Source organism: Gossypium hirsutum, chromosome D05 (assembly GCF_007990345.1).
Source record: "Gossypium hirsutum isolate 1008001.06 chromosome D05, Gossypium_hirsutum_v2.1, whole genome shotgun sequence".
In the NCBI taxonomy this organism is placed as follows: Eukaryota; Viridiplantae; Streptophyta; class Magnoliopsida; order Malvales; family Malvaceae; genus Gossypium; species Gossypium hirsutum.
Window position 1 is genome coordinate 59,130,878 of NC_053441.1, and position 27,847 is coordinate 59,158,724.

General features: G+C 31.4%; 2 protein-coding genes across 2 annotated transcripts; one reads left to right on the top strand and one right to left on the bottom strand.

Moving 5' to 3' along the window:
• Nucleotides 1-5,006: 5,006 nt before the first annotated feature.
• LOC107903606 (pentatricopeptide repeat-containing protein At1g62930, chloroplastic) lies at nt 5,007-7,234 on the bottom strand. Its single transcript, XM_016829701.2, has 2 exons — nt 7,145-7,234; nt 5,007-6,967 (listed from the first exon to the last, which is right to left on the bottom strand). The coding sequence occupies exons 1-2, from the start codon at nt 7,146-7,148 to the stop codon at nt 5,205-5,207; spliced, it is 1,767 nt and encodes a 588-aa protein (XP_016685190.1). The 5' UTR covers nt 7,149-7,234; the 3' UTR covers nt 5,007-5,204.
• Nucleotides 7,235-24,675: 17,441 nt separating this feature from the next.
• LOC107903604 (protein DETOXIFICATION 18) lies at nt 24,676-27,554 on the top strand. Its single transcript, XM_041092329.1, has 5 exons — nt 24,676-25,219; nt 26,255-26,344; nt 26,626-26,984; nt 27,061-27,179; nt 27,356-27,554. The coding sequence occupies exons 1-3, from the start codon at nt 24,960-24,962 to the stop codon at nt 26,684-26,686; spliced, it is 411 nt and encodes a 136-aa protein (XP_040948263.1). The 5' UTR covers nt 24,676-24,959; the 3' UTR covers nt 26,687-26,984; nt 27,061-27,179; nt 27,356-27,554.
• Nucleotides 27,555-27,847: the final 293 nt, after the last annotated feature.

The window sequence follows — 27,847 nt, forward strand, 5'->3', positions numbered from 1 at the left end:
CAACTTAATATCCTTTTCAATTAATCCCAAATCTTTCTTAATTTTAACCTTAATGGAAATTGAGTATAACATGCCTCGAACGAGTCGATTCTGACTCCTTAGCAGGCAAGGAAAATATTGATTTACCAATCACTATTGAACCATGTAGAATGTAAAGACTATCGGTCTCTCGACCTCTCTTTAGAATAAGAGCTATACGAGATACTTTAATGCTATTTAACTTGATGGTGATCCTACAACCCTTCAAGTCTAAATTTCCCAAGTAGATGAGATTCTTTGTCAATTCAGGCACATGCCTGATATATATGACAGTATCTTAATGATTCTGTTGTGCACCCTGATCTGAACGGTGCCAATACCTATTATCTTACAGGGTGAATTGTTCTCCATAAGCATAAATCCACCTTCAACTAAACTATATATGGAGAACAATACATGCTTTGGGGTTTGTTTAAAGACAAGATGATTTCAATTGGAGTGGTGACAGTTTTAAAGAGAGTGGTTTTGAAGGTGGGGCTTGATAAGTAGCTAGATGAGAACATTCTTGCTTTTAAACCAGATGGAGTGTCGAAATCTGGGTTACTGAATAAAAGGTACATTCCTTTGCCTTCGTCGAAACCCTCAATATGTCTGCAGTTTTTGTCAATTTATTACCAACAAGTTAAAGCACACATTGAAATTATTATCATAGATATGGATACGTGATATAGGTACCGTAGATGATAGTAATATTTTGAGTTAAATTACTATTTCGGACCTAAATTTGGTAACAAATTCACATTGGAACCTTAACTATTTTTTAGTTTAATCTAATATTGGGGCCTGAATTAAGAAAATTTTCCGCATTGGGACTTAAAACTTTTTTTGTCCAAGTTAGTCTCTAAAGTTGACAATCATTCTTGTATTAGGGCTTGAAGTTGGTAGTTGCTCTCGTATTGGGGCCTGAACTTTAGGGTTTTCAACGAAATATCAGGGGCTAATTTGGACTAAAAAAATTCATACCCCAATTTGTGGACAATTACCAATTTCAAGGACTGTCTTGGACAAAAGAAATTCAACCCTAATGTGGGAACAATTATCAAGTTCAAAGACTAACTTGAAAAAAAAATTCGAACCTCAAAATAAGAATAGTTGTCAAATTCAAATCTCTAAAACTGATTTAACCCGATTTTTTTTAGTTAATTTATAATTTTCATCATGGTACTATATTCAATTTCATGATTTAATCATTACAATCTGATTTGGTCCTCCTACCATTATTTTTGTATAAAATCCTCAATTATTATTTATATAATATATCCATCGGGTGTTTATTTATTTTAAAAATAATTTGGGATTTAAAAGGTGGAATTATGATTATAAAAATGTGGGTATAAAGATGGTTACTTGTGGATCACAGCTTCCATCAACATAGGGATTGAAGCCCTTTTCTGCGAGCAATCAGCAGTGGAAGGTACATACTTGGGCTCCCCTCCAGAGGTACCCGAGCTGCATCAAAACTTTGTTACGCCCAATTTCAATTGAATTCTTAATCCATGGCTAATGGTATCAGTTAATATTATAAATTTAGTGTACCACTGAATTTTATTATTAAAATTATTTGAGAAAAATTATCACAAAATAATTAAATTCAAGTATTAGACTTTGAATGAAAATTTAAAATGGCTCGATAAACTCAAAATACCTTAAGCTTAAGTGTCAAATCTGAATAAAAAGCACAAAATACTTTAAACCCTAAATGATTTGAACTCAAAATACATAGAATCTAAAATAGTCCAAACTTATAATCCAAAAATTTTAAAATCTAATTCAATCGAGATTGACTCACACCAATCTAAGATCAACCCAACCTATATAATTGATAAAAGCCTAAAATCTAGGGACAAATGCGAGGGGTAGGCAAGGGCATAGCCCCCTCTACTAGAAAATTTGTCATTTAAGTTCTTTATTAAATGATTAAATTAAAATTAGTTTATGATAAAATTATAATTCAACCCCTCAAAAATAAAACAAATCATGTATCAATTCCTACAAAAATGATGAAATCATAGATCAGTGCATTATAAAATTATATTATAATCTCTTAAAAATTTATTATTCTATTCTAATCCCCTAAAAAATTTTCTAGATTCACCTCTACTAAAATCATAAAAGTATATATATTAACTTAGTACCTTAGGATGAACTCAGTGATGGTTTCGGTAGTAAGGATATTCGGAGGCTCCCCGTCGACGATCCGGTCGATATAAGACTTGATATATTCGTAAGTAACAACAGGGACATATTTTTTGAAGAGTTGCTTATCAGTTTGGCCATGGAGAAACTTGTTCAAGTAATCAGTTTCAGCATTTGGTTTCAATATGTTCTCCAATATTTTCTCTTGCTCTTCACCAGCATTGCTTGTTTGTTCCTCTATTTTTTTCAAAAGATCTTCAATCCTACTTTTCTCCATAATGAACTACTCTTTCGAATATCAAAAACTATGCAACTTGGGAGACATGCATGGTCTCAAGATTGATATTTATAGTGAATAGATTGGATTGTTTATTGCAAAATCAACCTCACCTAATGAATATATCATCCTCTCTCTCTATAATAATTATAGTCGATAACTACGTTTTATTATAATAGTCAAGTTTGTGATAAAAATATTAAGCTTGAAAATAGACTTAAGCAAAAAAGTTAAGCTCATTTAAAATATGAGCCTAACTCGAGCAAATATAATATGTTAATATTATATTACTTCTCAATTATTTATACTCCCTTACCCACATTTTTACTTAAAAAAGTACCAACCTTTTAGTTTATAAAAAAGTAACCATCTTTTTAAGAAAAAAATACTTTTTCACGTATAATTTTTACAAAAAGAAATTAAATAAAAGTATAAAATTAATTATATCCCTTTGATATAAATACAAGGTAATTTCTTTTTGAAATATATATTTTTTGGTAAAAGAAATTATGTAAAAGATTATATTTATTAAAATCTTATGTAAATAAAATTGAAAGTTTGTTCTATTAAATATAAAAAGATAAAAACATTCTCCAATAAAAAGTGTTTGGTTAGAATTTTTAAAAATTATTTTTGGAAGATGAAAATATAGTAACTTTTTTATTGTTTTCACTAAAATTGAAAATATGTATGTCAAATTTTTTATTTTTTATTTAATTTCTCATGTCTTTATTATATAAAAATCCTAATCGGAATCAAAAAGCGAGATTTATGGCTGAAGGAATGAATGGATCTAAATTTGATATCCTATCTTTAATGGGAAACAATGAAGGTGTCATGAAAGAAGCAGCTTCTAATATCCCAGGAGCTAGGTTTAAAAAAGGTGATTTTCTAAAGAATTTAGAAGGTAGAAAAAATGGGCCAAGTCTTGGGTCAATGGCTGGTGAAAAGGTGGAAGATGGGATTGTTCAAATGATTTGGACGGATTCTAATCGTTGGTATGATTGTGGAGCTCTTAAAGATTGTTATTCTGGAATTTTTGCTTTGGCTATGAATATAGTCGCCAAAGCTAAGGATTATTCACAAAATGGCAGATTTTACCATCAGTTGTGGAGCTTCTTTTTTTGAAGGAATCGTTTTTATTTGGGAGTTGAAGTCATTGAGCAATTTGCATCGTGATACAATGTTTTGTACTTCAATTATAAAATATTATGGAGCCTGAACATTTCGCCTAAGATACAATGTTTTGCATGGTTGGTGATTTTGGAAAGGATTCCTACGATGTTTTTCCTTAAAAATAGAAACCTCTGTTTAATTGGTGGTTGATGTCTATTATGGTTGCCTTGTGGACCATCTAGAGTGCAAGAAATGATTCTATGTTTAGAGGAAAATATTTTAATTTGGAGTACATTTTTTTCCTGGTTAAAATAAGATCTTTGCATTGGATAAAAGTATTGCCAGAATGTATGAATTTTGTTGAGTCAATGTGGGGGAGGGGGTGTTCGCGAGATTGTGAAAAGAGTATCCGTAGCCATCATACCAAGAGTGTGACGCGTTGGGAACCTTCAAATGAAGGCTAGTTAAAGTTTAACGATGATGGTTCAACATTAAGTAAATTTGGTCCGACGGGATGTGGAGTGGATTTTAGAAATTCGAAGGGTCATGTCATTGCTATGTTTCAAGTCCCTAAGGCGTCCAAGATTCTAATCTCGCTAAAATTATGGCGATTAAGTTAGCTCTTCATTTCTTCTTAGACTCCTACTGGATTAAAGACTAAAAGCTTATGGTTGACTCCTACTCCATAGACGCGCTTACTCGGTGTATCAATGAGAAATCTAGGCCTTGGAAATATTGGCACATTTTTGCAAGCATTGATGAGATTAAGATGTCCATTCATGAGGTACTGTTTAGAAAAAGTGGGAGAGATGCTAATGGTATGGCAGATTTGTTGGCAAAATCAGGGTTCTTTCGATCTCAAAAATCAGGGTTCTTTCGATCTCAAATGCCTTTTGTAGATTGGTGATGACAATCGTTGAGTTTAATTGAGATGATAGTTTCATTGTTATTTCATCGAAGAAGATTCACCAAATCATTTGCAGCGATTATTAGAATATCAAACAACAATATTTTGTGCCTATTTGAACGTCAATGCTGCTATTTTAAGGTGTGCTGCAGTTGCAATAATCATAACCAATAATTCTACAAAAATAATTAAGTTAACTAAGTTTGATTAAAGATAAATACTTTATTTTACGATAGTTTTGATAATTAAATAATGAAAAGAAATAATTTTTCTGTTATGAAAATATTTATCTTGAAACAATTTTCAAAAAATGAGTTCAAGAAAACTTATCAAATACTGTAAAATGTTTTACATAAAATCATTAGGAAAATATTACATTTTTCCGAAAAGCATACTATTTTCCGGAATCATTTTCCAGAAAATGTTTTCAATCAAACAAACAAACCCCAAATTTGATTGAATTCCACACTTGGAGTTAAAAGTTCTGAGCAGCCGAAAATTATACTGATGCTATTGTCATTGCTACAGATATTGGTTTTCCCCTAAGTTCTTACCATTACCACCAACAAGATTCTCACTTACAACACAAAGTCAGAACAAAATCAACAATATTGAAAATAGACACTAAAACTTATCCTAGTTTCCAGAATCTTTTATCACTGTACAATGGTTATGTACAAACTGATTCACGTTTGCAAGTTATGATCTTTACACAATTTGTGAAACATTTCAGAGCAAGACTGATTTATTAGAGTATATGATAAGATCCATAAATAAGGTGGCAGTGAATATATCTGCAGAAAAGCCCTTACCAACCATTTCCGTAAGAAGTTGTGTTGCCTTTGAGGCATAGCTGTTGCGAAGGAACCCCCGAATCATTACATTATAACAGCAGCTATTAGGCAAACAGTCATTATCTCCCATGTTCCCAAACAACCTGTATGCTTCATCTGACAATCCCTCTTTACACAGTCCATTAATCATTATACAATACGTGTAAACATCCGGTTTTAAACCACTGTCTGAGAGTTGATGAAATAATTCCTTGGCAACTTCGATATGCCCAGCTTTACAAAACCCATCAATTAGGATAGTATACGGGACAATATCAGGTTCCAACCCACCGTTTCGCATTGCTTGAAAAAGTTTCAATGCCTCTTCGATATGGCCTGTTTTGCATAAACCATCCAGCAAAATCAAACAGGTCACTATATCTGGAACTTGTCCAGAAGCAAGCATCTTTCTAAACAGTTCACATGCAGTTGAAACTCTTCCTAACTGAAACATACTTTGCAAGAGAGTGCTATATGTGACAATATTCAGGATTGGTTCCTTTTGAGATATTTCATGAACGAGTTCCATTGCTTCGTCTAATCTTTTACCTTTGCAATATCCATTGATCATGGTGTTGTAAGTAACTATATTAGGTGCACAACCCTTCTCAATCATCAAGTTGAAAACTCTTCTAGCTTTATCCATTTCATTCTGCAAGCAATGACCATTAACTAATGTATTATACGTGACATTATTAGGCTCAATGCCTCGCTTTATCATTGCGTCAACAATATCCTCAGCTTCAGAGATCATCCCTTCCTTGCAATGTGAATCAACCAATGTATTATACGTGACAACATTAGGCTCAATGCCTTGCTTTCTCATCATGTCAACAGTCTCTACAGCTTTAGAAATCCTTCCTTCCTTGCAAAGAGCATCAATCAATATAGTATATGTGACAATATCAAGTGAAATATTGTTATCAACCATTTCATTCAAAAGCCTTGTTGCCTCCTCCTGCTGGCCCAAATTACACATACCATGAATTAAGCAGTTATAAGTAATGATATCTGGTCTAATGCCCTTAACCTTCATTTCAGATAAGAGATTGAGAGCCTCCTGTAACAAACCGTTCTTACAAAGGCAGTCAATGACAGTGCTATATGCTACAATATTGGGTTCATAACCTCTGCTTTCCATCAGCCTTAGAAACCTAACAGCTCTATCAGTATTGCCGGTCTTAGACAACCCCTTAAGTACTGTACTGTAAACAATCAAATTAGGTTGATACCCTTTTTCAGTCATTTCATCAAACATACAAACGGCCTCAGAAATCTTACTTTGATTACAAAGCCCATTTATCAAAGTTGAAAAAGTTACAACATCAGGCTCAACACCTAACTTCAGCATTTTCCCCAAAACAGAAAACCCAAAATCAATTCGACCTAATTGACAAAAGCAATTAATCAAGATGTTCATAGAATAAACATTATGGGAAACTCCCAATAATTCGATCTGTCTATACTTAGAAACAACAATGGCATAATGTTTCATCTTAACAATGGCTCCTAATAATTTATTGAATTCCTCAATTGAAGACTTTGGGTACTTTTCAATCAAATTATTGAACAAAATCAAAGCATGATCAACATTATCGAAGCGGTGGTCTCTTTTTCCCTTTCCTCTAACAGGCATGGACATGGGTTTCTTACTTAGGCCTTCGATGTGGGTAGCAATGGTGTTAGAAGAAGAAGAAAAAGAGTGGAAATTAGAAAGAAGGCTTCCAGCATTAACAACGGAACTAAGAATAAAAGAAGAAGGAAGCGAGTGGAAATTAGAAAGAAGGCTTCCAGCATTAACAACGGAACTAAGAATAAAAGAAGAAGGAAGCTTACCCATATCTTGAAAGCAGAAATGGCAGCGGCAGTAGCAGCAGAAGTGTAAATTTTGGGTTGCGAAGTAGTGTTTAGGGAAAGGGTTGGGAGCGTAATTTGGGTTTTTTTTATTTTTTTAATGTGAATAATATTTAATAAAAAATTAAACTTTATTAAATATTATTGTATACTTATAAATCTTCCTTTTAAATTTAATAAGAATTTATTAAATTTAAATTTAAATTTTTAGACTAACTTGAAAAAATATACTAAGATTACAATACAATTAAAACTTAAATCTATAAAATACTCTATTTTTATAATTTATATTTTGTCGATGCATCTGAGTGCGAGCAAAACTTGATTTTGAGTTAATGGAATCGAGTTATTCAATTTTTTTGAGCCGACTAGAATAAGTAATTCGAGTTTAAGTCGATTCAATTCGAATTTTACAATTCAAATAAGTTAAATGATTCAAAAAAATACTGGTGTAAATAACCTTTTGGTCCCTATCAATTTTGAAAATAAGCAAATTAGTCTCTCTATCAACAAAAATTACAAATAAAATTAAAAAATAAAAAATAATTTTTAAATATTTAAATATTTATAAATTTTCAAATTTTATATTTTTAAAAAATTATAAAATTTTTAAAAAAATCTAAAGAATATATAAAGAAAATTTAAAATTTTCTAACATAAAAATTATGGGACCTAAATAAGTTAATTATTAATTCAAGTTTATCATACTAAAGTATTTTTTATTTTGTTTTGATAAAGCTTTCAAATATATATATTTTTTCTCATGCGCCTTCTCATTATCATACTTCTCACAATAATCGAATAACTAAAGAAATTAATAGAACAATACAACAGATTTATTTTCTCATTATCACACTTCTTATTTTTTAAGCGACCAACTGTGGATCATTATATATATATATATATATCACAATTATAACATTACATAATATAAATATTATAAAAAATTATAAAATAAATATATGAAGAGATAAGTAATTAAAATAAATTTGTTAGCCAATGTTTCCATGGTTATATTTCTAGAAAAATAAATGAAAAAAAATAAAATTACATAGTATTTCGCCATAAGACATTCCTTGGATCTTAAACCGCCACCACTCCATCTTCTCCTCGTCATGGGCTCTTTCTTAATAAAGTAACGAAAATGACCTGAACAAACAATTCAAAATGCTAATTCAATTAGTACCTTAATTAATTTTTAATTATTTTACAAGTATTTTTTTAATTAGTACTTTAATTAATTTTTAATTATTTTGCAAGTATTTTTTTAATTAGTACCTTAATTCGAAGGGTTGTGATATGTTTTCAATTAGTACCTTAATTAATTTTTAATTATTTTACAAGTATTTTTTTTGCATTTAAGCATGAGTTAATGTTACAAACCAAATAACGCTAATTTAATTTCATAAAAAAAAATAAAGCTACTTCAATCGAAAATTAATTAAAAATTAAATAAATTTAATTAATAAATATAATAATATTTGTTTCACTTAAAATAATTACTAACAATTTAATTTAAAATATTACTATTTGCCTAAGTCCCAAAGGCCCGTTCGAAATTTGGGTAAAAATATTAAACTTGAAAATGGACTTGAATAAAAAAAATTAAACTCGTTTAAAATGAGTCTGACTCAAACAAATATAAAATGTGTTTTTATCATATTTAAACCCAACCAATGAGCTCCTCACCTATTTACATTCCCTTACCCACATTTTTACTTAAAAAAGTACCGACCTTTTACTTTATAAAAAAATAACCATCTTTTTAAAGAGAAAATATTTTTTTAAAATTTATATCAAAAGATAAAAACATCCTCCAATAATATAACCTACTTTGTAAAAAGTGTTTGGTTAGAATTTTTAAAAATTATTTTTGAACGATGAAAATATACAGAAACTAAAATATAATATTTTTTATTGTTTTCACTAAAATTGAAAAATGATGAAAACAATAGTTTTTAACTTTAAAAGAATTGATCTTGATTCAAATCTATATAGACACAAAAAAATATTTTTTTCAATACTTTTTTTAATATCAAATCCGGCAACTTGATTCAAATCTATATAAATGTAAATTTTTTATTTTTTTTATTTCTCATGTTTCTATTATATAAAAATTAGCACAAAAAATATTTTGTAACACCCAAAACCTGGCCCAGAAGTTCTAATCGGATCTCGGAGGTCACATTGACCACCAAAGGATCTAAAAGTAATTTGCAAAAGAATTGTTTAAAACTCGTTTTGAATACAGTTGGCTAAAACTGAACTAAATCATTTAACAATTTATGGTCCAAAACTGTAACAAATGGCATTAAAAACTTTTAGAAATAAAAATCACAGTTTCTAAAACTCAATCCAAATAACACTTACGAAAATCCAACATAAAATTTATACCGCGGCTCCCATAATTACTTACAGACCAAAACCGTTTAATAAATTAAGAATTGAGGAAAAACTTTATTAGCTTAGGTCAAAACTTATCATGGTGAGACCTCCAGTATGCTGAGTCCAGCTCCAGAACACGAGAGTACCTAAAAGGAAGAAAACTACAGGGTCAGCTACACGAACTCAGTGTGAGTCCGAAACTAATATTGAGTAGCAAGTGACAAAGAACCAAACCAATATACAGACAACTAAGAAAAATTTGAACAAATGATCAAATATACAAAAACTTCCCATCAGTCTTACAAAACGCGAACATAATATTCCAAATACACCTTTTTTTTATCTCATAAGATTAAGCTTATTAGTTGATACAATTCATTTCACTAGTACCCCAACGTTCAGACAAACAATCATGTATTCTGATGCAGAATGTATGAACAAGTCAAGACCCACCTAACCATCCGAACATCACTTTGACCACCCTGCACACCATATAGGACCATGTTAGGTCCATCCACCCTACACACCACAAATGATGGAGCTAAGCCACTCTAATAACAATATGCAGCTGAGCTGACATATGTTTCTTGCGGACGTATTGTTGAACAGAAGTATTGCAGTTAAACTACCCAGACAGACTCCCTTCTCTTTACAACCAAAATCCCATAATTTACATACAAATGCAAAATGCACACTATTTACAGACAAACATACAAAAACAAATTACGGAAACAAAAATACACTTATTCAATTGCACAAGCCCAATATCAGATTAACTCAGATTCTATCATTAAATAGTGTCTCAATTTCATAAATCACATCACATTAAAGCTTAAACAAGCCATAAAATTAATGCTACAGTTACGAATTCTCACACGATTCTAAGCCGAAACAGAGTCCCTAACACAAAAGCAAAGGCCTCTAAGAACGTTGGGAGATCCAAGACTTTTACAGAATAAAAATCTACAAAATAGGGCCATACGGCTGTTTGGAGGTCTACACGCCCGTGAAGTGGTTTACTCACCTGTGTACAAATTGCACACACCCGTGTGTCCCAGTTACATGGCCGTGTGAGTATCCCGTATAACTCTCTATCTGAAACTTTTAAAATAATATGCAGAACAGACACGACCATGTGGAAATCTCACATGCCCGTGTGGCTAAGGGACACAGCCATGTGTCCAAGGCATAAGGCAGTGTGAAAATTGACTAAAATCCCTAAATCGAAGCCACACGGTTGTGTGGCACCAAAATTTACCAAAAAACCCTAATTCCCAATTTCACATGGCCGTGTGAATTGCCCGTGTGGTCACAAAACCATACTAAAACAACCTGAAAATCGTGTTTTTCCTCTGAAAATCAATCCCTAACATCGAAAATACTAAGACACACACTGAAACCAATTGGAGATCATGCATTTCACTATCAATTCAAACTCTAACCACTTAACTTTAGAAATACACAAAATTTGCCGAATTCTACAGAATCCAATCATCAATTCAATAACGAGATCGTAGAGTTTTCGAACACACACCTAACGCTTGCAAGTTAAAGCACCCAAAAACAACTGATGAACCACAATGATCTCAACCTGAAACTCAATTATGTTTCCCTCTTGAAACCGCATTGATTGAAGACGAACAAAAGGGAAGAAAGTCAGAACGAAGGGAAAAGGAAAATTTTAAAAAGTCTCCATAACACTAATCAAAATTTTTGGAATCGAAAATAATGGGACAAAGCATAGGTAAGAAAAGAGTAAAATAATAGAGGAACGTGAAAAGAAAATTTTGGAATAACTTCCTCTTTTTCAGATTAAAAGAAAATGCAATAAAATAAATAAATCGATTAGAATAATAAATAATAAATAAAATAAATAAGTACTTAAACTTTAAAACAAAACTAAAAGTAAATTGACCCCTCTAAAACACTCACAAGGTTTCAAACACGAGACTCAAAGACACACTACCACACCCACAACCACTGAACTAGCTGACTCATTCTGACATTAAAAGGCGAAAATAAACTTTACTGCTCAACCTACTCATTGACCCCAATTACAACCTCAAAACTTCTAACCTCAAATTCCGGGGTGTTACATGTTTTCATGCTTTCATTATTGAAAACATGTTTTATTTATATGTTTGTTCTTAATAAAAAATGGAGGAAAACTTGATATCAATGGATGATGGAGGAGGAGGCGGAGACCTTGATGTGAACATGGTGACCGAAGTGATTCTGACAACCGAGACCTCTTGGAAGGATAAATTGTTTGGTGGCGGATTTGTTTTTGATAATACGAAAAGAGAAGATTTCACTTTCTCTGAGGGGGATATACTAAAAATCCATCGTTAATGGTATGTCGGTTATTGATTTCTCAGAACGAATTCAAAGTATCCTAGTTAAAGACATGGAGACCGCGGTTGTAGGCTTGAAAATGGACTTGAATAAAAAAATTAGGCTCGTTTAAAATGAGTCTGACTCGAACAAATATAAAATGTGTTTATATCATATTTAAATCCAGCCAATGAACTCCTCGATTATTTACATTCCCTTACGCACATTTTTACTGAAAAAAATACCAACCTTTTACTTTACAAAAAATTAACCATCTTTTTTAAGAGAAAATACTTTTTGATGCATTATTTTTCCAGAAAGAAATTAAATAAAAGACCTCCAACACAATCTTTGTATCAAATTCTAGTATGAATGTAAATTAAAAGTAATAATTATCCACTCCTCTTAACATGAATTATTTTATTTTCTTAAGTGAAAATTAATTATATCACTTTTATGCAAATACAAGGTAACTTCTTTTTGAAATATATTTTTTTGTAAATAAAATTAGATTTTATTGCATTTACAATGAGTAAAAGAAATTATGTAAAAAAATTATATTTATTAAAATATTATAAAAGAACCAAATCAAGCTTCAGTTGAAATAACAAAGTTGAAAGTTTAAGAAGTATGACACTAAAGTTCAAATCTGATCATGTGAATTTTTATTAAATTTATATCAAAATATAAAAAGATAAAAACATCCTCCGATAATATAACCTACTTTGTAATAAGGTTTGGTTAAAATTTTTAAAAATTATTTTTGGAAGACTAAGATATGTGAAATTAAAATATAATAATTTCTTTTATTATTTTCACTAAAAATGCTTTGTAAAATTGATTATATTTTAGTTCAAATCCATAAAGACGCAAAAAATTATTTTTTTCAATTCTTTTTTTAATACCAAATCTGGTAACTTGATTCAAATCTATATTTTAGTTTTTTATATTTCTCATGTATCTATTATATAAAATTTGCACCAAAAATGTTTTCATGCTTTCATTATTGAAAACATGTTTTATTTATATGTTTTTTTCTTAATAAAAAATGAAGGAAAACTTGATATCAACTGATGATGGAGGAGGAGGCAGAGACCTTAATGTGAACAGGTAATCGATGTGATTCTGGTAATCGAGACCTCTTGGAAGGATAAACTGTTTGGTGGTAGATTTGTTAGGTTTGCGGGTTTTGATATTATGAAAAGTGAAGATTTCACTTTCTCGAAGGGGGATATACTGAAATCCACCATTAATGGCATGCCGGTTATTGATTTCTCAAAACAAATTCAAAAGATCCTAGTTAAAGACATGGAGAACACGATTGTAGTCAAATTATTGGGGCATGGCATAGGATACACAATGCTATATAACTTGTAATACCCCTAAATTTAGGGTTAGCAGTTTTGAGGTTGTGGTTAGGGTTATTGAATAGGTCGAGCACTTGAGTGGGTTTTTGAGTTTTAATGTCAGAATGAGCCTGCTAATTTGGTGGTGGTGAGCATGTTAGTTTACCTTTGGGTTCCGGGTTTTGAGTCCTCATGTGTGTTTTGAAGAATTAATTTATTTTGGTTTTACTTTTTAATTTTTAAAGATTTACTTTAAAATTTGAAAGAGGATTTTTTTTTAGTTTCACGTTCTTTTCCATTTCCTTTTCCCTATTTTTCTCTTTTTGTTCCGTCTGTTATTTTTCGATTCTTTCCCCAAATTTCAGTTCTTTTGATTTCTTGTTTCTTCCATTTTACACTCACGTTACGTGTTGTCAGTCAAGACTGATCATTCTTGTGTGTTTCATTTTATGGGAGGTGAAGCGGGTAAGTTTTGTTCATGAGGGTGTATGATAGAATTGCTTTTTTTTCTACTGTTTTTTAATTGAAGTTCTTATAGTTTAAGTTTATGTGTGAAATTGAGGTTTCCGAACAGTTTGGTGAGAGCGAATCGATTGATCCTTGGTGCTTGATATTACATTCTAAGGTGTGTGTTCTGAAACGGTTTAACTTCGCATCGAATTGTGATGGAATTTGATAGTGTCTTGTGTGTTTGTGAAATTGGTTATTTGAAGTATCGTATTGTTACTGAATTGCAGGGAGTTGAAAATTGGTTGACAGATGTGAAAGAGATGATTAAGGAAGCACAAGTTGTTGAAAACAAAGTCAGTAAAAAGAGTTATCTCTATCATGCTTACAACGGGAAGCTGGTTGATGAAAAGACTCGAGAAATGAAATAATTTCTTGCTAAAGCTCCTAATGCCTCTGAAGGTCTTGCCATGGATGGTCCAAGTGTTGGGTTGCCCCTGCCAACATCAGAACTAGTTGGAGAGGAAGCAGTTAGAAATGAGATTTGGGCATGTTTGATGCAAGAGGAGGTGAGCAAGATTGGAGTTTGAGGGATGGGCGGTGTGGGAAAAACCACTATCATGAAGCACATCCACAATGATCTTTTGAAACAACAAAGGTTCGAAAGGGTAATCTGGGTTACCATATCCAAGGAGTTCAATGTAATGAAGGTGCAAGATGATATTGCAAGTGCATTGTAGTCAAAGGAATTTTTAGCCACAGAAGGAGATAACCTCAGACGAGTAGCAATCTTGTTAGAAATGCTGAAGAAAGCAGGAAAGCATGTGCTAACCCTAGATGATGTGTGGGATAAAGTCTCTGTTGAAAATTGGCCAACCACGCTACTGTTATATTTTTAGTTAAGTGCATGCAGCTTGTAAACATGTTGCAACACGTACGCTTGTTGTAACAACAAGGTTGTTTAGTTACTTAGTTAAGCCTAAAACTCGAACCCAATATGAAACTTCTAGGCTTGTGAGATCAATTGGAGTTCTTGAAGTGAAATGCCTAAGTTTGTTAGCATTTTCTACATGAGCTTGTCATATAGATTGAGAGTTTAGGCCCACGAATAGAATTAGTCCCTTCTAATTCATCATTACTACAGAATTCATCGTCTTGAAACTTCAACTCTTCTTCTTGAATTGTTTTTGTGATAAGGTCTCGAACAAATCAGTTGAGTTTTAACTTGATCGGTTAACCTATAGAAATATTTTGATTTGGTTATTGTATTTTTAAAAAATTCAATTCAATTAACGGTTAAAAAATTTTACATTTTAAGTAATTCGATTCGGTTAATCATTTTACCATCCCTATTCACCACTATTCTATGGCACATGCATATATATGCAAAATATAGTTTGCTCATTACTTGTTCACAGCTTCGTTGCTCATTACATGCAAATGCAAAGATTGATTGACGAACAACGTCCCAAATTTAAAACAAATTTAAAAATCTTTAACAGATTTTAATAAAAATTAAAATTAGTGTTAAAATGTTGTTAGTTGTTTAGCAATAGACTTAAGGAAAAAAAATGTAGTAAAAACCAAAAGACTCTAACTAATAGTTAATGGTGTAACTTTTTTTAGTAAAATAAAAAATTCACCTTAATTTTGTATTAAAAAACTCAAAATTATTTATAAAATAGAAATGTATATTATTCAACATAGGGATTTTTTTATCCAAATTATACAAAAAAATAATTAATTACGAAAATGGTATGAAAAATAAATTAATTACAAAAATAAGACATTTGCTACGATGTTCTGCTAGTTTTGCCTGGCATATTGGCAACACCAGACTAAAATGTGATAACCAAAAAATATTCAATGACTTGGTATGTAAATTTCTCATTTTGATTGGCTGTTGAAAATAAGCTCAAAGGGTGTTCTGTGGTAGTGTGGCGGCACAAAATCTTAAATAGGGTTAATTTTTTTGTAAACTCTCATTGTTTATTTTTTTATTCCCCTTTAACACCAAAACTAAAAAGTTCTTTTACCCATTAGTCCAGTTTAAATTATATCTGGCATAACAGTTAACATTGTTGATAGTAATTCCCCTTTTTAAACATTTTCCTTCTATTCTGTTATTCTTCTCTAAAAAAAAGACTTCATTTCTTTTAAAAATATATATGTACTTCCCAAAATAACCTTCTGTATATTCATTTTTATAATTAAAACATTTAAGTTATAAACTTATTTTGATAAAATGTTGAATCAAATATTATTTTTTTGAATTTCTGAAAATTTAAATATCAAAATATGTTTTAAATCTATATATTTTTTTATATTTTAAATTTAATTTCTATTTATTTTTAAGAATTTAGTCTCTTTATTTTTTGGATTTAAAAATTTAGGTCTAGTTATTAACAACATTAGAATTCTTTTGTTAAATTTGCTGGTGTGACATGTTGAAATTATTTTAAAAAAATAGTGTCATTCTTAATTTTTTTGTCAATTTAGTAACTCTAATTAAGATAATTGCTCAAATTGGTCACTAATGTTAAAATTTTCGTTAATCCACTAATAAATTGTTGACACGACGTTTTTTTTTTATTTTTGACTAAAACTAGAGATCCCTCTGTAATTAGTCCAAAACACTTTATTATGGTTTATTTGCTACATAAAACACTTTTTCCTTCTTGTTTATTTCTTGGGAAAAGTAATAAAGAAAAATAAGTATAGCTTTGACTTTTTTAAAACAACTCAACCCCACTCTCACCTCAACTTGACATCCTCATCACTGTTTCTCTTATCTTGGTTCTATCCTTGTTATTTGTCATGGGATTCTTCTTAATCATTGGTAATCAAGTTCATCTTGTGAATTCAATTTTCCAAGAAATCAAGCTAACTTTAACAATCCAATAATATTTACACAACCAAATTCATCTTAGCAACACGTTGTACCAAAATCAACAATTTTGCTATAAATTTTTTAAAATATTAAAATTGTCAAATAAAGAGAGAGTACCAATTAGCAATAGAGAAAATAACACTAAAACCAAAGGTTTCAACGTCTAAAATGTCATTACTTCCATAGAATATGTGTAGAGAGTTCTTTGATGGAGAGAGGAAGCATTGCAAACAAGTGAACAGTATGTAGCGGAAGAAATGGAGAGAAAGACTATAGCAGATCCATTAATACTGAGCGTAGCAATAAGTGATGACCAGTAAGGTAGAGAAAGGGAAATATGGTTGACTATCAAGCTTAACCAAGAAGTAAGTTGAAAGAATTCAGAAAGAATCTTTAAGAGTTCAAAATGCTAAAAAAATTCAAAAGTGCCAAAAATCTTCTTGCCTGTGGCAAAAGGCTCCTATTTATTGTTTTTTAATAATATGAGTTACAAAGCTAGAAATTAATGAGAGTATTAATAGATATTTTTAAGATACAATTTCATATTAATTAAGAAGTGATAGTGGAAGGTTTTCCTGGTGATGGTGAATAATGAAGAAGAATTTACTATGTTTCTAAAAGGAGAGAAAAACACTCGACATTAAAAGAAAATGTTAAGAGGAAGCCTTTTAACTACCTTCATATCTGATGCACCAAGCCAAGCTCTCCAAAACATTCCAAAAGTGAAGATAACCCAAGAACTCTACCATATTCTGGAGTTACTTCCATTTCTTCTACTTTGGTGAAGTACCATGTGAAACATTTTTCGAGGAAGATCTCTTAAAATGCAAGACGATAGTTGTTCTTGGATGAGAGTTGTTCCTAAATGATTATTTTGACTTGTTCTAAACGTGAGTTGTTATCAATATAAAAGTTGTTCCAAATAAGAGTTATTTTGTGGTGATGTTTTTCTTGGTAAATCTTATTCTGAATAACGACTCTTTTGGGAAAAAAATATTTTTTCTAAATACAAATTGTTCCAAACAATGGTTAATCTAAACATAGTCATTCCTGAAATGCTATTATTCTAAACAAAAGGTCTTCTCAAATAACAATTATATTGGATGATAGCTGTTCTAACTAAAACTATGTTTTGAAATAGTTATTCTGGACAAAGTTATTCTTGAGCCCTTGTCGTTAAATAAAATTAATTAATCCCTCCATTAATAGAATTTGTGGTCAACCGTTAAGATAAATTAATGAAGCAATCAAATAAAGACACGTGGTAACTTTTAATTTAATCTAATATTTTTTCATACAAATGTTAAAAATCATAAAAACTAGAATAAAGAGAAAATAGAAAACAGAATTAACTATTAAGTGATATATAATGCTTATAAATTTCAATTACTTTTCCTTTTTTTCTTTTCTAATTTTTGGTACAAAAGAAAAGTGCAATTTACCGATAATGTCTTTTTTTTTTATTTTGCAATTCCATAAATGTCTTTTTTCTTATGAAAATTAATTAAACCCATTAAAATTTTAAAAGTTATTAAAAATCTTAAAAATTATAAATAAACTTTAAGAAAATTTAAAAATATATATTTTTATTAAAAAAAGCAACACCTACCCATTAAAATATAATGGTTAGAAGATATTTTAAAAACAATTGACCCTACTCTTTTATTGGGTCGGTATTGTTATTTTTAATACAATTTTTTATAATTTTAAAAAATCTTAAAAATTTTAGCTTAATTAATTTTTATTTAAAATTTGTTACAAAGACTTTTTTGACCCTTTAGCTTCATTAGTTTAGATTTTTTTAAAATTTACTTTCAATAAAAAAGTATGGGTCAAATTGAATAAATGTGTAAAATTTAGGACTAAATTTATTATTATACCTTATATATATAAATACCAAAAATGGAAGGACTGTTTTGCTCACTCATTTAACATACAAAGGCTAATTTACCAATTTTTTAAACAGAGAAGACAAAATGAAATTTAACTCCTAAATTCCCTTTTTCAATGACTTTTTCAAGTCTTCCATACAAAATTAGACAGTATACTAAGTTGATAAGGTCATTCTATTTTGCTTTTCCTCTTCTTCAGAAAGCTCCCAGAAAAACAGAAACTGAAGAAGATATAGCAGCTGTTCCCTTTTTTTGAAAAATCGATATGTCAAACACGAATATTTCAGAAACGATTCTGTTTTTACCGGAGATCGATGATAACAACGACGAAGATGGGAGGTGCTGGAAGAATGTTTTGGATTTGGAAAAGGCGAAGAAACAAGTGTTGTTTTCACTTCCAATGATTGTGACGAATGTTGTGTATTATTCCATAACTTTGGTGTCTGTCATTGTTAGTATATTAAATTAGTATATTGCTAATTTAATTAGTCGAAATAGTCAAAGTTTGTTAGAATTAGCAAACTATAGTTTAGTTTGTTAATAGTCAGTTTAGTCAGTTTTCTTCTTTTGTAATTTGTATAAATACATTCATTGAATGAATGAAAATACAAGTAAAATTTTACCAAATACACAATTTCCACATGGTATCAGACGTTTAAAGATTCTTCCGCATTTTCTCTGCTTTTCTGCATTTTCTTGGCATTTTCCTGGATTCTTTTTCCATTATGCCTATTAATTCATCAACGATTGAGCTTTCTGATCCTACAATTCCTATTTCCAGTCCTTATTATTTGTATCCAAATGAAAATCCATCGCTTATACTTGTTTCACCAGCTCTCAATAGTTCCAACTATCATTCTTGGTCTCGTGCAATGCGTCTTGCACTTCTCTCGAAGAACAAGCTTCAGTTTGTTGATGGAAGCATTACAGTACCATATGACACTGATTCTCTTTATCCTGCTTGGGAACGATGTAACACCATGGTAATTTCTTGGCTTAATCACTCTATCAGTTCTTTCATCTTTAGCAGTGTTCTTTGGGTTAATACTGCATTTGATATCTGGAATGATCTTCGAGAATGATTTTCTCAAGGTGATGTTTATCGAATCTCTGATTTGCAAGATGAGATTTCATCTTTTAAGCAAGATGATCGGTCAGTTACAGACTATTTTACTGAACTCAAGATTCTCTGGGATGAGTTGTTACATTTTAGGCCTCTTCCTCGCTGTTCTTGCAATACACCTTGTTCTTGTGGTGTTTTGACTACTATCAAGCGTTATCATGATGATGACTATGTGATTTGCTTTCTTAAAGGTCTTAATGATAAATTTACTGGTGCGCGATCTCAGATTATGCTTTTAGATCCTTTGCCATCCATTAATAAGGCTTTTTCTATGGTGATTCAACAAGAAAGACAGTTCAATACTGGAAGTTCAAAGGTGTTTGTTAATAATCTGTCTTCCTCTGATAATACCTCTAGTGTGAATGCTGTTACTAAGCGATTTGATGCTTCTTCTTCAACTGTTGACAAAAGATAGTGTATTTTCTGTCAAAGGCCTCATCATACAATTGAAACATGTTTTCGCAAGAATGGTTATAATAATGGATACAGGGCAAAGGGTCAGGCTCGTGTCAACAATGTTTATTCTGATGATGTTGCTGAGCCTCCACCTACTTCAACACTAAGTGATTCCTCATCTAATAATTTTGGTTTTACTTTGACTCAAGAGCAATATTCTCAGCTTCTTGCTTTACTCAAACCATCACCCTCTCCATCCATTCCCTCTTCTACCTCTTTAACCAACAATGTTATCCGTGACTCTCACTTTACTCTTGCTACCACTGAAGGTATATCTTTAACTCCTTTTTGGATCATTGATACTGGTGCTACTGATCATATTACCTATTCTTTATCATCTTTTGCCTCATATAAACATATTAAACCCATCCTTGTTACTTTACCTAATGGTACCAAACTTGAAGCATGTATATCTGGTACTGTTATTTTTCATGAACATTTATGTTTACATGATGTTCTTTATATTCCAGCTTTTACCTTCCATTTGCTTTCTGTAACCAAACTTACTACTACTTTGCCATGTTGTTTTACCTTTCATTCTAATGTTTGCAAGATACAGGCTCTCCCATCCTAGAAGATGATTGGTACAACTAGAGCATATCGAGGTCTTTATCTACTTGACTATCCATCTCAAAAACCCTTTCTACTACAACCTTTACTGCTACTCCTACTACAGATGTATGGCATTCTCATCTTGGTCATCTTTCAGACTCGAGAATAAAACTTCTTTTACCAGAAATACCTACTTTACAACTTTTTGATAATTCAGCTTGTAAAATGTGTCACTTGGCAAGGCACAAAAAGCTTTCTTTTCCTGTAAGCAATTCTGTTTCAATAAAGAGATTTGATCTCATACATGCTGATATTTGAGGCCCTAATCCTCTTGTTTCTATTAATGGCCATAAATATTTCTTGACAATTGTTGATGATTACAGCCGTTATACCTGGCTTATTCTTTTAAAAACAAAGTCTGAAGTTCGAGAACATATTCAAAATTTCTTCCAAATGGTTGAGACCCAATTTTTAGCCAAAATTAAAGTGATTCGATCTGATAATGGTTCTGAATTTGCTATGCCTTCTTTTTATGCTTCTAAAAGAACCATACATCAAACATCTTGTATGGAAACACCACAACAAAATGGCTTGGTGGAACGAAAATATCAACATATTTTAAATGTTGCTCGAGCCCTCTTGTTTCATTCTCATACACCTCAATATTTCTGGGGATATTCAGTCTTACATGCTGTCTATCTCATAAATAGAACACCTACACCTCTCCTTTCCAACTTTACACCTTATGAAAAGTTTCACCAAACCAAACCAGATTACTCTATTCTAAAAGTTTTTGGTTGTTTGACTTATGCATCTACTTTAACAGCTCATAGGCATAAATTTGATTCTCGTTCTCGAACATGTATTTTTCTTGGCCTTTCACCTACAGTTAAAGGTTATGTACTTTTGACTTAGATACCAAAATCATTTTCATCTCTCGAAATGTAACCTTTCATGAACACCATTTTCCATTTCTTCACAGTTCCTTGTCTCCTTCATCACCTTCATTACCAGTTTTAGCTTCCTCTCCTACCTATGATGAACATATATCAGATTCATCTTCTTCTATTGAAACACCATCACCACCCACAAATATTGAACCACATATTGAACCACCACCCACAAATACTGAACCACATGATGAACCACATATTGAACCACCAACTCCAAATGTAACCCGTCCTACAAGAAACAGACAACCACCTCGTTATTTGAATGATTATCAATGCTCTTCTCTGCAGGCTGGTACCAATATTCTCCTAGGTAATAATTACTCTCTTACTCAAACTTTTTCCTATTCAAACCTTTCAGCTACACATTTACACTATACTTTAGCCATTACTGCCACTACTGAACCAAAAACATATACACAAGCCGTAAAACATTTACATTGGCGAGAGGCAATGCAAGCTGAGATTAATGCTCTTGAACAAACTAAGACCTGGATTATTACTGAGTTACCACCTGGTAAGCAAGCAATTGGTTGCAAATGGGTTTTTCGAGTCAAACATAAGGCTGATGGCTCAATTGAGCGATACAAAGCTCGCCTGGTTGCTAAGGGATACACACAACGAGAAGGTGTTGATTATTTTGACACTTTCTCTCCGGTTGCAAAGATTACTACTGTGTGACTTCTTCTTGCTTTAGCTGCATCTCAGAATTGGTTTCTCCAGTAGTTAGATGTCAATAATGCATTCTTACATGGTGAATTGAATGAGGAAGTTTACATGAAGTTGCCCCCTGGATTTGAAGGATCAGACAAGAGCAAAGTCTGCAAATTACAAAATCTCTATATGGCTTAAAACAAGCTAGCAGACAGTGGTTCTCCAAACTTACAGCTTCTCTTTTATCCATTGGCTACAAACAATCCTCCTCTGATCATTCTCTCTTTGTCAAAAAGGAAAATGATTCTTTTATAGCCTTGCTTGTTTATGTTGATGATATGATATTGGCTGGTAATAATCAACATGAAATTTCTACAGTTAAGAGTTTTTTAGATCAGGCATTTAAAATCAAAGATCTTGGTGAGCTTAAGTATTTTCTTGGTCTCGAGATTCCAAGGTCAACTGCAGGAATTCATTTATCTCAAAGGAAGTATTGTCTTGAGATTTTGACTGATAGTGGCTTCATGGAATGTAAACTAGCAAAAACTCCAATGGCAACCAAATCAACCTCAAAATTGCGAAGTGATGACAGTGAATTACTTGCTGATAATACACTCTATAGACAGCTGGTTGGTCGACTCATTTATCTTACATCAACACGACCAGACATTTCATTTGCAGTTCAACAGCTAAGTCAATTCTTGGATAAACCAACTGTGTTGCATCTTCAGGCAGCTCATCATGTATTGCGCTACTTAAAGAACTCTCCTAGTTCTGGAATATTTTTCTCAGCAACTTCTTCTTTGCTACTTCGAGGCTTTAGTGATTCTGATTGGGCTGGTTGTCCAGAAACCAGACGATCTATAAGTGGTTTTGTATTTTCTTGGTGACTCCCTTATTAGTTGGAAAGCAAAGAAGCAAACCACAGTGTCTCGCTCATCCTCTGAAGCTGAGTATCGAGCATTAGCAGCAGCAGCTTGTGAAATTCAATGGTTGCACTATCTACTTGATGATCTTCATCAACCAGTTTCTTCATCAACAAGATTGTATTGTGATAATAATTCTACTTTACAGATAGCTGCTAATCCAACATTCCATGAAAGAACAAAACACATCGAGATTGATTGTCATATTGTAAGGGAGAAAGTTTCAACTGGTGTGATACAATTGTTGCCTTGTTCTTCTAAAGATCAGTTGGCTGACAGGTTTACCAAATCCTTGGCTACTGCTCCATTTCGAGAAAATTTGTTCAAGCTAGGCATGTTGAATATACATTCTCTAGCTTGAGGGGGATGTTAGTATATTAAATTAGTATATTGCTAATTTAATTAGTCAAAATAGTCAAAGTTTGTTAGAATTAACAAACTATAGTTTAGTTTGTTAATAGTCAGTTTAGTCAGTTTTCTTCTCTTGTAATTTGTATAAATACATTCATTGAATGAATGAAAATACAAGTAAAATTTTACCAAATACACAATTTCCACAATCATGTTTGCCGGTCACCTTGGGGAGCTTTAGCTTGCTGGTGCCACGCTTGCTAATTCTTGGGCCACCGTCACTGGCTTTGCTTTCATGCTTAGTTTTCACTATTTTATCATTATTCTTTAGGATAACTTACGTAGCCACTTAACTATAGTTTTTTTTTATTTTTTTAGTCATCTAATTATTAAAAGTTACAAAATAGTCACTCAATTATTAGTATTTTTTTGTCACCAAATTATAATAAGTTACAAAAATAATTATTCAACTATTCAATTTTGTCTTTTTTGGTCACACAACTATATTAGATGTTGCGGTGTTTCCATTTTTATGTTAGTCAGTTGGTGACCAAAAAAGAGAAGAAATCATAGTTGGGTGACATTTATAGTAGTTTACCCTTTTTTTAATATTTCATGCTTATTTTACAATCTATATTTAGAGTTCGTGACTCTCTTTTCTAATAATGTTGTCTCCAAGATTTAAACTCATATTCTCTCATTAAGAGTGCAATCTATATTACCATTACACCATACTCTTATTGATTATTTTATCATAAAGTTAATATACTATTTGGTACCTATATTTGGCTTGCATGTTTAATTTGGTACTTCAACCTTTTTTGTCCCAATTTGGTACCTGAGTTTGACTTCAATGTTCAATTTGGTGCCTAAGTTTTTTCAAATTGATACTTGAGTTTTTCTTTGTCCCATACAAATGCTTAAGTTTGACTTCAATATTCAATTTAGTACTTGAGTTTTTCTTTTGCCTCGATTAAGTACCTATTTTTCTTTTACTAAAACACACTTGTCAAATATTTATTGGACCACTGTTGTTTAGTTGAGGTACCAAATTAAACATTGAAATCAAACTTAGATACTAAATTGAGACAAAAGTACCTCATATGCCAAATGGAACATTGAAATTAAATATAGGTACCAAATGGTATATTAACCCTTTTATCATAACTTCAACATTTTGTTTTTGTGGATTTACTTGTTTGTTAGACAGGATTAAGTGGAGCACTGGAAACACTTTGTGGTCAAGGATTTGGTGCCAAAATTTACAGAAGATTGGGAATTTACCTCCAATCCTCATGCATAATTTCCTGTTCTTTCGCCATTCTAATATCAATCTTATGGTTCTTCACCGACCCCATATTGATCTTCCTTCAACAAGACGCCGAAATCTCCAAAACGGCGGCGCTTTACATCAAATATCTCATCCCAGGCTTATTTGCTTACGGATTGGTGCAAAACATACTGAGATTCCTTCAGTCGCAAAGTATTTTAATGCCTCTGGTGTGGTTTTCGGTTCTGCCATTGGCACTTCATTTGGGCATCGTTTACGCATTGGTTAATTGGACGGATCTGGGTTTCAAAGGAGCTCCATTGGCAGCTTCGATTTCGCGGTGGATTTCACTTGTTTTGTTATCGTCTTATGTTGTTTTGGCCCAGAGATTTGAGGAAACATGGTCGGGATTGTCGTCGGAATCGTTTCGTTTGGTCTTCGCGAACCTGAAACTCGGCATCCCTTCTGCGGTAATGGTTTGGTGAGTTCATTTTTTCCAAATTAAATTATAAAATTTTGAAGAGTCAAATAAAATTTGTCATTGTATTATTTTATAATTTTTCATTTTTTAAAGGACTAAACTTCTAAATTTATTATTTTTGGGTAAAGACTTAAGTCTAATTATTTTGAGTTGGGTTAAATCTCAAAATTATACATGAACTTTATTTTAGTACAATTATATGCGTGAAACGTTAATTGTGGTTCAAAAATATACTTGAAACTTTAATTTTGCTTTATTTATTTATTTTTATATTAGATAAATATAATTATTTATGCATGCGATATATAAATATAAAATGATGTTATATTAATAATGGTGTTAATAATTTACAAGAATTGGATCAAATCAAAATTTCATGTATACAATTGCACATTAAACCATAGTTCATGTATAATTTTGGTATGTATCCTTTTTGAGTTTGAGTCAAAAGTAAGCATTTGATTATTTTAATCGGTTTGATTTTTTTAAATTTAACCGACTTAATCGGCCCTAATATAAAATAACTGAACCAATTGACTAAGATATTGTTAACCGATTTAATGAAACTGACTAAGATGTCATTAATTGGGTTTGGGTCGGTTTTCGACTTGGGTTAGGTTAGATAATTGGATTTTAAGTTTGGGTAATTTAAATTATATCACATATTACAAATATATTTAAAATAATTTAAAAATAATAGATAAATAAATTAAGTCAATTAAGTTGACTGATTCAATTATAAATTTTAGTCATTGGTACTCCACCGTCCAAATCGACAAAACTAAATTAATTAAAATTAATCAAATCGTCAATTAAGTCGATTAAATCAGTCATAACTGAATAATACTCTTTCCTAATTTGAGTTATTTGGATTTTGTGGTCAAATTTTAAGTCGGAACAATTAGAATTAAGTTCTTTGAATTCAAATTAGTCTAAATTAGAGTCATTTTCATTTCAGATTTGAATTTAACTGTTAAAAATAATGATGTCAACTAAATTAAAATTTAGATAATTTTTTAAAATTGTTTTGAGCAGTTTGGAATATTGGGCGTTCGAGCTTCTGGTACTATTAGCAGGATTGATGCCTAATTCGGAAGTAACCACTTCCTTGATTGCAATCAGCTGGTATGCTTGCCTTCAGGGGTGAATTCAGAAAATTTTATTGAGTGGGTCGAAATGAAATTTTAATTTTTAATAGTATATATTTTTATAATTTTTAAAAGATTAAACTAAATTTTCATAATTTTAAGAGACTAAAGAGTAATTTTATCTTTATTAATTTAAAATATTATTTTAGGGAGCGAAGCCTTGCGAGCGCTCCTGGATTCGCCTCTGCTTCCACCTTTAAACTTTTCACTGGATCCATTTAAAGATTAATGGGATTTGAGTAAAATATTTTGTTTCAGTGTGAATACAGAATCAATTGCATACATGATTACTTACGGACTTAGTGCTGCAGCAAGGTGAGTTCAATCTTATTATTATCTTAATTAATTTACGGATTTTAAGCTAATTTAATTGAAACGGCACGAGGGTTTCGAATGAATTGGGGGCTGAGAATCCGAGGAAGGCAAAGACCGCCATGGCTGTGTCACTCAAGCTTTCAATCCTTCTCGCTCTAACAGTGGTTGTTGCATTGGCATTTGGGCATAACATATGGGCTGCTTCCTTCACCAACACTGCTTCCATTATTAGCAATTCGCTTCAATCACACCCTTCCTTTTAATCTCCATTACCATCGATTCCTTTCAAGGCATCTTATCAGGTAATTTCAGAAACAAAAAAGAAACAATTTAGTGAAGAAATGGAAGGATAAAAATGAAATGAATAAAATGTTGCAGGGGTGGCCAGAGGAAGCGGATGGCAGGTGTTGGCTGTGTGGGCCAACTTGGGGACCTTTTATTTAAATGGAATGCCAGTTGCAGGGCTTCTTGCTTTTAAGTTTAAGCTTTATGCTAAGGTGAGTGTCTCAGCCAGATATCAGTTTACCTGCTCTAATTAATTTATTCCATTTAATTAGATAAATTATTTAAAAATATAATTTTTTTCATAAGTCCTCTGGTTAAATAATTTTGTTCCCAATCTTTCCTTAATTATTCACATTTTAATTTTTATATATTTTTTTTCTTTCATCAGGGTTTGTGGATAGGGTTGATATGTGGTCTTTCATGCCAAGCTGCTGCCCTCCTGCTTCTTACTTTGCGTAGAAAATGGAATAAAATTGAGCTTTCCTAACAAATTAATATTGAACCATAGTTCAATCTTAACTAATCTTCATACTTTATGGGTATTTATTTATCGAGACTTATTTAAAATAGTGAATTTGAAATTTAAATGATTCGAGTTTATTGATACGTGAAATAAAGGAGGAGGGAAAGGGTTTTCTAGTGAAGAAGCAAGGAAGAAGATCATAGAATGGAGTGTCTAAAGTGTCGTCCTTTAAAGAGGATTTTTAAAATTTTATATAAGGAAATTTTTTCGAGTCAGATTTCGAATGGAGTTATAATATATTTTACTATAATTGTATAACAAAGTTCAAATTTTATTATATTTTTCGTTCTAATATCGGACATACTTTTAATAACAAAGTGACTAGAAATGATAATTGGATATTTACAAAATTTTTAA

Bases quoted from the DNA above. Each gene is read 5' to 3' on its own strand.
- LOC107903604 (XM_041092329.1), top strand. From the start codon at position 24,960: ATGCCTCTGGTGTGGTTTTCGGTTCTGCCATTGGCACTTCATTTGGGC. The intron at 25,220-26,254 runs GTGAGTTCATTT...TGTTTTGAGCAG, and splicing joins CCTTCTGCGGTAATGGTTTG to TTTGGAATATTGGGCGTTCG. The intron at 26,345-26,625 runs GTATGCTTGCCT...ATTTTGTTTCAG, and splicing joins TCCTTGATTGCAATCAGCTG to TGTGAATACAGAATCAATTG.